The 14502-nt window shown below is 36.1% G+C and overlaps 1 protein-coding gene across 1 annotated transcript in view; it reads left to right on the top strand.

Moving 5' to 3' along the window:
• The window catches only part of Dok6 (docking protein 6), a 313007-nt gene that overhangs the window by 225348 nt on the left and 73157 nt on the right, over window positions 1-14502 (top strand). The window contains exon 6 of the mRNA XM_026783400.1: window positions 3467-3605. Coding sequence (XP_026639201.1) covers window positions 3467-3605 — 139 coding nt within the window. The remainder of the gene's footprint in view (window positions 1-3466; window positions 3606-14502) is intronic.

The raw sequence follows: 14502 nt of genomic DNA on the forward strand, positions 1-14502 counted from the left end.
CTGGGATTAAAGGCGTGCACCACCACCGCCCGGCCCAGGGTTTTTTTGTTTTTTGTTTTTTGTTTTTTTTTTTTTAAAATAACACATATCTAGCTCAATTTGTGGAAAATCCCACTTCCCTTCACTACCTGGGATTCGATTTTGTCAGTTACTTGACTCAAAGGCATTCGGTCTGTTTCTAGACTTTTTTCTGTTTCTAAGTTTACTCACCAGAATTTTCAGAAAGGATCTTTCCATAGTAAAGAAGTAAAATACCAACCTTATTAGGTAATAATGAAGATTAAATCATGAACAGAATAAAAGTGTTAATTGGTTTAAATTGCTCTCATTACTGTGGTATTAAGAGTTTCATTACTGTCTACATTTGAATGTTAATTTTAAATCCTAAAGAAACACATAAGAGTGTTAGGGAATCTGCTTTGGTTCTATTTTACTGCTGACAACTTCGTGAAAGATAAATCAAAATTATTTTACCCAGATATTTAAAGATAACTATTTTAAATTATGTTCTGGAGGGTGAGATTAAGACAAAGTCTCGAGTATCCCAGGCTGGCCTTGAACTCTCTATGTTGCTAGGAATGCAAGTATTATCACACATTTGTGTAGAGGCCATATCCACAGAGTCCAGGGGATGGTATCAGCTCCCTTGGGATTGGAGTTATAGGTGGTAAAAGAGATGCCTGACATGGGTCTTGAGAATTGAAGTTGAGTTCTTCAGAAGAATATATTATTCTTTATATTATATTAATTATATTATATATTCAGTGGTATATTATTTGTGTTTTAATATATAAAGCTTGCCTAGAGATCAGAGGGCAAAGCAGCCACACAAGTCAGACATAGGGAGTGGGGTGGTAACATATGCCTTTAATCTCAGGACTCAGGAGACAAAGGCAGGCAGATCTCTGTGAGTTCAATGCTACCCTGAACTAAAAGATTGATCCAGAAACAGATCCAGGTGGTGATGGTTCACACCTTTAATCCTAGTGTTTGGGAGTCACACACTTTTAACCCAAGCTCTGAGGAGGTGGAGACAAGAGTGATGTGGCTGGATGGAGAGAGAAATATAAAGGGGAAGAGACAGGAACTCAGAGGAGTGTGGAATCTGAGGATTTGTGGAAACACACCCATACACATAAGTAACAAACTAAAAATTTTAATTTAGTTAAGAAAAAGTTTTGTTCTGTACAAATATCTTCAGTGTGACAAGAAATAATACCTTCATCTTTAATTATGAACAACATCTTTAATTTGGAGTTAGTCCAAATACACACCATTCATGTATTCACCTTTTCATAAAATAAACACACTCACTGAATGTCTTTAGTGTCAGTTGGTAGCATAGAGTTGGAATGTTCAAATGCAGTGAGCATCTCTGTCTGAGCTCCTCCTGCTTTAGGGAAAGAGTATATTCAGGAAAGCAGGTTGAGTCTCATAATGTTCATATAAACCATGTGGAAAATTGTTAAGATAAAGATTAGAAGTCAGAACCATAAATGATTTTCTAGTGGTAAAGTAATTGCTGTCTTGGGGCCCTACTTTGAAAAACAAGTCAAAAGCAACCTAGCTTACTGCATTCTTTTCTTTCTCCTGTCCTGTACTGTTGGCTTGCTACCACGACACTGTTTAAGCAGATAAGAAAAGCTCTACACTTCTGTTTCATATCCTCCTTCAGACAGAACATGCTAAGGACCCCTAAACTACTCAAGTCAACCTGACTGACAAAAGCAATAGTCTCAACAAGTGAAGAGTCTGAAACCTTCCTCTTGGTTTATAGAACTGCAGTGCAGAAGAAGCTCCTTGTACTTAATGTTTTTTTTTTCTTTTTATAATGCATTCAAATGCTTGTTCGTTTCTCAAAGGAAGTGAATGGTAGTTTGGTAGTTATTTCCAAATTTAGGGAAACCCTCCTGTAAGCACTCAAGTCTCCCACTGGGAAGAATTAAGTCTCAGGAAGTGGACAGGGATCAGCACTTCACATCTGAATGACTGGGTATGAAATAACAATTTGTGCCTTCATTATCTCATTTCCTGAAGCTAATAAGCAGCATTCTGCACTTGACAGTGAACAAAATCTCCACTTCAAACAAGATGTGTTCAGGACTTATCAATGGGTTTTCAGTGGCTTTTGCATTTCCAAACACCCCGGCATCAACAAAGATAGCTCATTTGTTTCACTTTTGAAAACTCTTGATTTTTTTCCCCAAGACTTTCCATTTCACGCCATGTGAATTTTATTGAGATCGCTTTCACAGAAGCTAAGTGCTGGTTGGATGGGCCCAGAGGGATGGCAGTCACAGCCCTGACAATGTTGGAAGTCTCTTGAGACATTTCTTTGCTACTAAAATTCCCTTGGAGAGTTATAGGGAAAAATCCAAATTGTCCAATAGTTTTTGTCACATGAATATTTTGACACTGTAACCTGTAACTCTTTTAATGATATTAACTTAAAAACAGTAGCATAGAAATTCAATTAATTCTTCATATTAGAGTAATTAATACCACATGGATATAGATTGTTTTCAATTATAGTTACAACTGGGCTAAAATAATAATTATAATAAGATTTTATACCACAGTTAGCCTTTCAAAATGATCTATAAATATATTTTTTAATAATTTTCAATTAAGACTGTCTTATTAAGTGATTATAATTAAACAAGTGAAAATAAACTTATCTTTTGATATTTCTGCTAGACTATCCGGTAAGAATTTTAATATTATAATATGTTGTCACCCATAGTGCCAACTTTATTATACTTCTTCCTAACTTATAACATAAAAACATAACTGTTTGTATTGGGCAAAAATAAATCAACCCAGCTTTTCCCTAGGGTAGATATTTATTCAATGACCTCTAAACTTTCATTAATATTAATTCTAAGTTTTATGATGAAAGTAGCTAACAATTTTTAACACTCTGAGTATGCTAGGCAATACTGTAAACTATTTACCAACTCTTTAACCTTTAAGATTGTATGAATTGGCTCCATTATTCCTATTTTGTAAACATAGCAGAAATAGGCAGGTTAAGCATCTTGCTTAAATGTACACCCCTGTTTTCGGCAGAATCTATCTTAAAGCCAAATATTCTTAAGTTCAAATAGGTTATGTTTGATAGACTTTCCTGTTCTTTGCACAAAAAAAAAAAAGGTAGAGTATATGGTAACTATTTCTGAGAGTAGGGAAACCCCAGTGTCACGATTCAGACTCCCACACTGAGCGTGTCTAAATCATTTTCATTTGTTCTTTTACAGTTTGGAAAGCATTTAAAAACCCGAGTACACATGAATTTTCACCTCTAGTTCCCCACAATGTACATTTAGAGATGCATATATCGAATGGTTTGTCCAAGAATGAACTAGCATGGAGGAGGAAACCTGACAGTTAAGGGCATCTTTGATGTGGAAATTGTTGACAGCACTTGAATCCACAAAGATCCATCTCTTTCTCTCTTTCTTCACAGAATGTGTGACACAGGAGAAGGCCTATTCACTTTTCAAACAAGGGAAGGAGAAATGATCTATCAGAAGGTCCATTCTGCAACACTGGCCATAGCTGAGCAACATGAAAGATTAATGCTAGAAATGGAGCAGAAGGCCCGGGTAAGGCTCCATCCTATGTAACCTGATGCTTGTGAATGAATGTCCCTGGGCTGATATATATTATATTTATATAAGTCTATTTGCATAGTACATGGTGTCCACCCATGCCCTAGTCTGTTACCCAACCTATAAAAGTCAACCTCTAAAGTCTGCAATCGCTTACTCAGTGTAGCACAGAAATTGTTTTTGTCCGGAACTTAGAAACCCTGCTCTCATAGATCTGTGTGTGACCTATTGCAGATTGCTTAGAGAATGAGGCAAGAGTTGAAATTTGTTAATTATACTTGTTTTAAGTGTGCAAATTATCATACAGGAATTTTAATTATATTTTCATGAAGAAAACATCAAGAATTGTTTCAGTAGAGTACAATTATTAGAGATGAAACTCAGGATCCTGGTTGGGTTTCAAACTAGTGAGACCAACATCACTGCTTGCAGTTTGTACCACTGTGGAGGGTGTTCAGTCTCTAAAGGTCTTTATCTATTATGCAGCAGAGCTATCATAGTTCTATCTACTTAGTTGCCATACACATACACATGCTCATGAAACCTTCATCTTATGGTGGTGACAGAGCATATAGGGGGACTCTGAATACTTATAAACCTTACAATATCTGAGAAGAAAGCAAGTTATTGAACCCACATGTGGTGAAAACTTATCATTCCCACTCTTTCAGGAATGTCTAACAATCCTGAGATAATTTTCTTTTAAATAAAACTTAATAGCATCAGCTGGGGCTGCTGTATGCTTATCAAAGTCTGCCAAACCTGGGGAAAGGCAGACAGTTATCACTGAAGTTTAGAGATGATGGATACCTGCATAAGGATCTTGGACTTTCTAGAGTTGGGATGTGTTTCCCCTCTATGAAGCACAGATGTTCAGTGGACTCAGTGAGACTCGATGCTAAAATCCACCAAATCAAATGTAAAGAGTGCATTTGGATAAAATTCCATGTCAATTTTACAGGTATGCTTCTCTATGAAGCTTAATGCTATTGAAATTAAATTACTTCTAATCTACTCCATCCTTCAGTAGAATTCTGCTCCATTCTACTCATTCTAATTTAACACTTCTCCGAGAGCAGTCTACCTCAGCTTAGTCACGTCTCAAGAACACCAGGTTCCAGAACCACTATCAGGGCTTCCTAGTCTCCAAGACATTATTTCCCCCTTTAATATACCTTCCCTAAAAACACAAAACTTTCCAACAAGCATGAAAGATCATTTTAGTATTCTCTGTCTGATTCCTGTTTTCAGTCTAAAAATAAGATAAAGTTCTGTGTGAAAACTAAGCAAAAGTACAAAAATATCTAAAACCCTCTAAGATGCAAAAATTTAGCATTGTATTTAGTATGCATCTATTACAAAATAGAACGGTGACAGTGAGGTTTTATTTGCTTGTTTTGTTTTCAAACCAGGCCATGTGATATTAATACTTATTTTCTTATGCATTTTCATACGCTTTAAAAGACTTTTAAAAGATTAAGCAACCAAAAATCTCTATAAGCAATGGATGTCCTAAACATAGGTTTACAGACAATTGAAAGCATTTTCTTTTACCTTTTTAATGTTTAATGATAAATGATTTTTAAATTTATAAACACGCACAAATGCAATGAAAATAATGTCTCAACTGCCATAGCTTCCTGAAAAGAAGCAATTCAACAGGATCTTATGATAGTACCTAGTTGTTAAACTGGGGTTTGCCATTATTAATACCGCTTCACTATAGCCACATCAGCCGATGTGTTTTGATAATATTCATCATCTAAGTCATGCTGTATTTCTATTGTCACTTAAAAGGACTGAGAAGATAGTTCAGCCGATAAGGGTGCTTCTAGTGAAGTCTGACAACCTGGTTCAATCTTTGGAGCCCACATAGTGAAAGGAAAGAATTAATTCTAAAATTTGCCCTCTGGCATCCACACATGTCATGACAGGAGCACACATCTGCACAGTTAGCACACCCATAAATAAATTAATGTAATTTTTAATGATATAATAAAACAATCTGACATCTAGTAAAATTTCAGCCATAGTGAATAGAACAGTACATTTTCTCTTAAGCAGTATTGAGTATTATCAGAAAAAATACCCATTAAATTGCTAAGACAAGTAAAGTTGTATATTTTGATTTCCTTCACCGAGAAAGAAATAACTAATAATGACTAGCTCAGTTACACTGTTTTACATACAGGTTAGCTACTTATTAACCTGCAGAAGATCATTATGCACTCAGTTGGTACTCAGTGAACTGTACAGATGAATACAAGAGAAACGTTTCCTCTTTAAGACTGCCTACAGTTTGGTGAGATCGAATAGTTGGTCCTATCTAGTGGGCCAAGTCCCTTGACTTCTTGAAACATCAGTGCTCCCAGCCTTAAAACTGTGTGTAAGACATAATGATCCTGAAATTTTCAATAAATGGCAATAATGTTGTCAAAGTGAGTTTCTGGGTAATTGACTCCTGAGACGTTCACCCATGGTTCCTTCAGAGACTATGTCCTACGTAGAACGAGAGGCTTTCTTCACTTATGCATTCCCATAGCTCCTCAGTTCTGTTCTACTGTAAAGAGTAGGAAAAAAATCTTTGTAAAGAAGGATCTAAGGAAATTTCAGCATTTTTTTAGTTTTTCAACACAAATGTGACTTATGCAGAAAAATAAAGGATTTTTCATGGTTTCCACCTCAGAAAGCGAAACTGAAATCCAATCAGAAAGTGGTTGCTGAAATGACTACAAGAAAACAGTATTTTCCAGACACAGCTGGTTAGTTGTACAGATGAACACACAGTAACTTTTACAGAATTCGCAAAATCGGAGACCAGAAAAATATGCCAGAATGGAGGTGGGAACATGGGCTCAAAGTGATGCACTTAGCTGATGAGGTATTGGGATTTGATACCTTCTGTGAGAGAATGAAATCAGTTAACATTAAGATTGGCCCTGGGAAGTCTGCCATGCTCTAGGACAGATCCCACTCCCCAAAGCATTAGACCTAGTGTGTTTTTAAAAAATTATTGTCTGCATCTAAGATGATCATGTTTTTTTCTGTTTTTTTTTAATATGGTAGATTGTATTTTTAAAAGGAAAACAATGTCGGATGGGTAGGAATGCAAATGTAGATCTTGGAAGAGTTTGAATGTGAAATCTTTAAAAAATTAATACAAATATTTTAAACACAATAAGAAAGGGAGGTTTATTTTGGAAACATTGGAAGATTAAGCCAGTATACTACATTTTAAACTGAAGCTATTTCTGGTGCATTACTATTATTAATTTCATTGATAAAATTATTTAATTTAGGTATTTAAATAGAATGGTGTGTCTAGAACCCATTTCTCTCTCGTATATAGAAATCTTCTTTCAAGAAAAATGGAAATTCATCAATTTCCACCTCTAAAAGATGCTCGGCTATCAAGGCACCACATTGTCCAGAAGAATGTTGACCTTCCTTGTAATAGAAACCACTCATCAGAGGCTCAGCCATAATTACCCCATGTTCCAGCATGCTGAATTGAATACAGATCTACCCTGGATACACAGGACATTCACAAATGTCACTAAAGGCACAGACATTGATTTTGGAAGGGAGATCTTGGAGGGAGTGAGAGGAAGAAGGGTGCAGGAAACTTCCTTTTTAAATTTTTTTATAGACATGGTAAAATGCCTACAGTTTAAAAACATTAACTGGGATTATAGGCATGGTAAAATGTGCATGGCTTAAACAATAACTGGGGAAAACATGAATGAAAAAACATTTTCCCGACACATTTTCAATTATAAGTAAATTTTAAAAAGACATTTTGAGAAGTAATTTCTAAATTTGTGATAACCACAAGCAACTTAAACACCTATTTGAGAGCTCCTCACATAGAAATTTATACTTTATCCTTTTGTAAAAAAAAATCAATATTTAGGTGGGCAGTGGTAGTCGTTCCTTTAATCCCAGCATTTAGGAGGCAAAGGTAGCTAGAACCCTATGAGTTCGAGGCCAGCATGGTCTACAATGGGAGTTCCAGGTCACTCAGAATGTTACACAGAGAAAGCTTATCTAGAAAAACAAAAAGAAAATCAATACTTAAAACGATTTTTCCTGAAATTCTTATTTTTATTGTCACAGGGAAGACAGGATAGAAAGAGAAGCTCTGCAGTAGAGTAATTTAAATAATGATAGAAACCAAAGGAACTCACCCTTCTCCAGTTACACTTTACTATAGCATGCACTCATCATTCCTCACCACCCCTCTGCGAAATGGTGTTCCATGGAGTGCTCTATCAATAAGTAGATAGCACGTTGTTCTCATCGGCAGTTGCATGATCTGGAAAACACTACCATATTGTATCAATTCCAAGATGACAGACTTGGTTTTGTTTCTTTTTCTTTCATTTTTGAAGCTCTCACTCAAAAGTAGGCCACAGCTTGACTGGCAGAACCAATCATTTGCAGTGCTTGATATAATGATGGTTTGTCTTAAAATGGATGAAATTTTCGAGCATATACAATATAGTGATAGCTTTTGTAAGTGCCGAGCATGCAGTCATTTATAACTTTTGGAGGAACTAAAAGGCCTCCCAGATGAGTTATATTCTTAACAGTTTAACTTCCACTGCAGGACTCCTTTGAAACATTCTTCTTAGGTACATTTTCAGGGAGTTCTATCAGCATGAGAAAGATAAGGTTTTCTACAGCAAAAATATGAAGAACTTGGAAGCATCTTACTGAGGTGGTACACAGAACATCTTTAACATACTTGTCTGGGTATAGTCGCAGAAGCTTTGCAAACTCTAGGAATCATTCGCATAAACCATTATCAGCTAATTTTCTTAAATAAAAAAAAAGATTTCAAAGACTGAAACAACTCAGCATACAAATATAACATTGCAAGTTCAAAGATATCTTTTTTTTTCTTTCAGTTTATTTATATGATGGATTACATTGATAGATTTTTGTATGTTGAACCAGCCCTGCATCCCTGGGATGAAGCCTACTTGATCATAATGGATAATTTTTCTAATGTGTTCTTGGATTCAGTTTGCCAGTATTTTATTGAGGATTTTCGCATCGATATTCATGAGTGAGATTGGCCTGTAATTCTCTTTCTTGGTTGAGTCTTTGTGTGGTTTTGGTATCAGGGTAACTGTAGCTTCATAGAAGGAATTTGGCAATGACTTTTCTGTTTCTATATTGTGAAATACATTAAGGAGTATAGGTATTAGGTCTTCTTGGAAGTTCTGGTAGAATTCTGTATTGAAACCTATGGTCCTGGGCTTTTTTTGGTAGGGAGGTTTTTTATAACAACTTCTAATTCTTCGCAACTAACAGGTCTATTTAGATTGTTCACCTGGTGCTGGTCTAACTTTGATATATGTTACTTATTTAAAAAAGTGTCCATTTCTTTATCATTTTCCAATTTTGTGGCATACAGGCTTTTGTAGTAAGATCTAATGATTCTCTGAATTTCCTCTGTGTCTGTGGTTATGTCTCCCTTTTCATTTCTGATCTTGTTAATTTGCGTATTCTCTCTCCTCCAAAGTTATCTTATTTCAAAACAAATAACCAAAGCCAAATAAGTTGTAAAAGTCAAGATAACAATTTGAAGGGCGAGGATGGATGTATCGGTGTACACATGTAAGCCTGGCACTTGGCAGGCTGAAACAGGAAGGTCACAGATTTAAGGGCTTCATAGCAGGTTCCTGTCTGACAAAGTAAAAAACTGTGACAGGACAATCGGTGCTGCTTTTGATGATGGTAATCATTGCGCTCACATCCTGTGGTGGTAGGTGAAAGAACACAAGGTGTGTGGAAGTGGTTTACACTACTAAGACTAATGGAGCCATGTGATGTGAAGCAGGTTCTTTATCTACGTCTTCCTATAAAAGGTTGTGTGGAGCCTGGCAATAATATCTACTTTAGAAAGTTAGTATACAAGCAGGGCTTTCTGGAAAATGTACTGATACTGAAAATTACTTACATAAAGCATCATTTACTTAAAGCTTTAGAGGAACAAAATTGTGAAGTAAAACAACCATGAGCTTTAATATTTAGCAAGTGTTCATCAGCATCCTTGTGTTAAGAGTATGTCTGTAAAGGCATATGCCCTCTAATTTACAGATGTGAAATATTCTAATGATACGCAGATAATTTTTCATCTCTGGACTGTTGGAGACAGACATAAGGCCTCCACTACTAACCTTTATCTCAAGGCTTTTTTTCCCCCTTTTTTTCATTTTGAGACAGGGTCTCATTAATTTTCCTGGGCTGGCCTCGGTCTCAGAACCCTCTCTCCTCAGTCTCTTGTATGTAGGAGTATAAGAATACAGCACCAAGCCTGGCTTGAATGTACATATATTTTTAAAAGTATCATTGATTATAAAAATAAATGAATATTGTTAAAACTACTTGTTTTGATGCTGTTAGTCTAATGCTAGGGTTTGTTTTACGTTTTCTTCGAATTACCTAAATGTAATTTGTTAGTACATAATTAGAACATACAGTAGTAACAATCACTGTATCAACCTAAATTAAAATAATGTTCTATGAAGATCAAATGAATGACATTGAACAACTTCCATTAAATGACTGTGTAAATCACATTTTATTTGTTACCTTGGAACAAGCTCAGCAAAATGTCTACTAATTCCTTCCCATTTATCTTGAATAAAATGGAAGATTAAGTGTGAGGTGTCCCTTACTGAAAATTAAGCCAAGTCTGTGAGAAACCAATTGCCCATAAACCATCAAACTTCAGAGGATTGTTTTAATGACTACAAACAGTGCCAAGCATGGTTGGCTTGCTGTCCCTGGGGTCTCTGTTCACATACAACTTTAATGTTTCATGAACTTGTTTCTAAGAACAAATAAAATGCATTATTCTCAAGTGGGAGTGCCCTGTATACACTTCTTCATTGCAAAGAACAACTTTTTAATAACTTACCTGCATTTCATATATTATATTAGTGTGTTTTTTGGTATTGGAATATTTGCAATGGGTTTTTAATTTTTATATAGCACATGTTTTCATCTATCCTCTCTAGTCTTGGGTGTATCAACGAACATGTTGGCTTATGTACTATGAAGCATTTAACTCATTCAATAAGTGTGATGGTTAGTGTTAATTGATAACTAGACAGATATAAAATAACCTGAGAGGTAAGTCTATGGGAGAATTTCTTGATTTAATATTCAAAGCAGAAGTCCCACCCACTCTTGGTGGCACCTTTCACTGCCTGAGACCCTGGACTGCATAAAATAAAGAAAGCAGGCTAAGAGCAGGAGCATTCATTGCTCTCGTCTCTTGATTATGATTGTGATGTGGGAGCTGCGCTCAGGCTATCTTGACTTTCTCACCTTTGTGAACTGTAAGCCAACCCTTTCTCCCCTAGGTTGCTTTTGTCAGAGTATTTCATCATATCAACAGGAACAAAAGTGAGATACTAACTCTCCTTTTCTAGTTTGACTCATTCATGTGAATACACAGATACACATACATGCAGGCACATTTATACATATACAGTCTGCTTAGCTCTGTTCATCTCTGTCCTACCCTTACCCACCTGCTCACATTGATCAAATATTCCTTCTATTCATTTTTTTCTTAGGTTTTGTACTTCTGTAGATCACCTTGGCCTAGAACAGATATGTATCATTACCTCCAATGTCATTTTTTTGCTGGCTCTATTTTTGTAAATAGTACTAGGATCTATTTTTCTATTACCTATATATAGATCTCCAATATATACAAATAAATACCTTGTTGATTGATTGTCCAGATAAGATCTAAGGCAGCTTGCTCATACAGGTATCAATTTCATTGTGTCTGAAGCATTTGACACTCAGTCATGCTCTCTGACTTTGCCTTTGTGGTCTGTGCTCTCAGGTAGAACACAGACATCTCAACTATTCTTCACACTTGGTTGAGCTATGACCTGCACTCTTCTCAGACACCAAATAAGCATTCTCTGGTTCATTGCTCAGCCTCCCAATGAAGTAAATGTTCAGAAAAAGGAGGTGACCAAAAGCACTGCCAAATATTTCAAGGGTTGAGCTAACTGTTCCCCTGATGAATTGATTTTGCATTTGTGCTATAACAACTTTTCAGAGTCCTAACCCCGCCTATGCAAAACAAGAACCAGGTGAATGTTGCCTGCAAGGGAGTTAGTAGTTAAGTACTCAGGTAGTTCTGGCACAAAGGCCCAGGATTTGTTGTGGTTTCTTAAACAATTTCTCACTAGATAAAATACAAAAAAAAAAAAAGCAATATAGCAGATCCTCCAAAAAGAGAAACTAGAAAATCCTGTTCCATTAAATGTATTAGAACACAATAAATTCTAAAATACATGAATTAATCCTTTTTCACTTATTAACACACAATAAGACAGAAATGGAGTTCTGTTTTGTTTTGTTTTATTTCCAACTTGACACAAGCTAGCAACCAATAAAAACCCCACCTCAACTGAGAAATATCTTCATCATATTGTCTACAGGAAGTTCGGATGACATTTTCTTGATAAATGATGGATCTGAGAGAGTCTAAGCCACTGAGGGTGACCATACCCCTAGGCAAGTGGTCCTAAGGTGTTTACAAAAGCAGGCTGAGAAAGCCATAGACCTCAATTCAGTAGGCAGTGTTGCTCCAATGCTGCTGCTTCAGTTTCTGCCTTCTGGTTCCTGCCTTGAGTTCCTACCCAAACTTACCTCAGGGATGAAGAGAGTAAAGATGAAATAAACCCTTTCATTCTCAAGTTGCTTTTGATCACAGTGTATTATGAGAGAAGTAGAAACCCCAACTGTGTATTTGGTGAGGACACGGTTCACTCCCTAACAGTACTTTATACAGGTACGAATGGGTGAGTTACACTCTTATGGCCAGGGAAACAATTCAAATGTGCAGGAACATAGGTAAACAGGTAGAGAAAAAGCCATAACCAAGTTTTCAGTACAGCTGTGTCTCTTTCTACAAGTAAATACAAAGTAACTAAAGTTAAGGCACAGGGATGAAGAAATTGAATATAGCTAAAGGCATTGACAGCATGGAAAGGGAAAATTATCCAAAAAGAGGTGTGAAACCTCAGATGTTAAGGGGGGAATTTTCTGCTGGTTTCCTGGAATTCATTTTAAACAGTTACCATATGCTTATTGTGCTTCTAGGATGCCCAAGACTGATTATTTGGTGTAAATCAATATTTACCAAAATTAAATTTAACTAAGAGGGAAAATGACTTTTAATAAATTTTAGAAATATCTATTTTATGAAAAATAATACATTATATTAGATTAAGAAAATAGTAGACTATATAATAAACATAACTATGATTTGTATTTATTCAGTTTAGTTGATGTTTTTAATGTACATTGCTGACATGAATTAAATAAGATTTATGAGTTTAATCAACTCCGTGTTTCATAGGTGAAGTTGACTTCCTCTATCAATAACACCATCATAAAATGAAACCTACCTTTACTTCTCTAAAGTAGAGGGAGACTAAGTTTACCCATGTGGGCATATTTGATGGTGTCTAAACATGGGTATCTCTAAACACAGTTGTTTCCAGTTGTCAGGGCTGGGGCACTAATAACAAGGATGCTGCAGGTACAGAGAGCTCTACTTAATCTCAGCACAGAAAACAAAATGTATTTCCTTCACATTCCTACACATAGCAAAGGATATGGAATATGGGTGTGGGGAGCATACATATTGTGTAAATAGAGAAGAGAATGTGAAATCATTGTGGATACAGAAGAACCAGCTGTGAAGTTGCTCTGCAGGGAGGCTTTCGAATAAACTGAATATGTTGATCTTGTACAAGATAGCAAATTCAGATTACTCCAAATTACATGTTCCAATATGATAACATTCCATGAAGATTTTATAGCAACAGAACAAAGAACAGCATAAATTGAGGCACTTTCCAAATACAGTAGTTGTAATACCAGGTGGAAAGGTTATAAGGAAGCAGAGACATCTCTGTTATAAGCCTCAGAAATTATCTGATGGCCTTCTTAGCTTTTGGATGGCAGTAGCTAAGGGGTCTGTTTGTGTATTGCTCAGCTTGTGTTAAAGTAACAAAGACCAAATAAAACCATTTCTGTATTTTTAGAACAATAGGAATAAATTAATAAGCATAAATTTCTTTCTTAAAGCTGTGAATCTATTCGTGTGTGTGTGTGTGTGTGTGTGTGTGTGTGTGTGTGTGTGTGTGAATCTTACGCCCCAGGGAATGATGTAATCAGCTAACCTCAAAACAGTACATTCAAAATACAAACACATTTAGCTCTCTTATTACAGAGATTCTCAGTGAGCGCATTCATTCAGTATGTATAAGAAAATGACACATTAAAGAAAAGCAGCCCTGCACAATGGTGGGAGGAGGTGTGAAGAAATGTCTGAAAATGGCTCTCTTCTGTTTGGCACCTTTTCTAGAACATGTCACTCTGGCAGCCTGCTCCTTCATTTCTTGAATTATTTCACCATTCTATACATTGAGAAACACTGTGGACTGTGTAAATATTTCTCAACCACTAAAATGCAAACCAGTTCATAACATGACCTATGACTGATTCTCCCCTGAGTTTTTTCCATTGTTCTTTCTTCATTGGCAAGAAGCCATTGAGATTCTTAGCGCCCCTCTTAATGAGTCAGATTCCAGTCTTAACAAGTTAAGAATATATATAAATATACATATTTCCTTTTTGGTGTGTTTTAATATTTATAGTAGTATGCGGCATGCATGTGGTGTATGCACATGTGTGATGGGCTGAGCACCTGTGTATGGCAGCCAAGGGACCAACAGATATCCTGGTTTATCACACTACCACTTATCCCCTTGAGACAGTCTCTTACTGAAACTGGGGTACACTCTCTTGTGAATAGACAGTTCACACCCTGCAGCACTGG

Source organism: Microtus ochrogaster, chromosome 18, assembly GCF_000317375.1.
Source record: "Microtus ochrogaster isolate Prairie Vole_2 chromosome 18, MicOch1.0, whole genome shotgun sequence".
NCBI lineage: Eukaryota > Metazoa > Chordata > Mammalia > Rodentia > Cricetidae > Microtus > Microtus ochrogaster.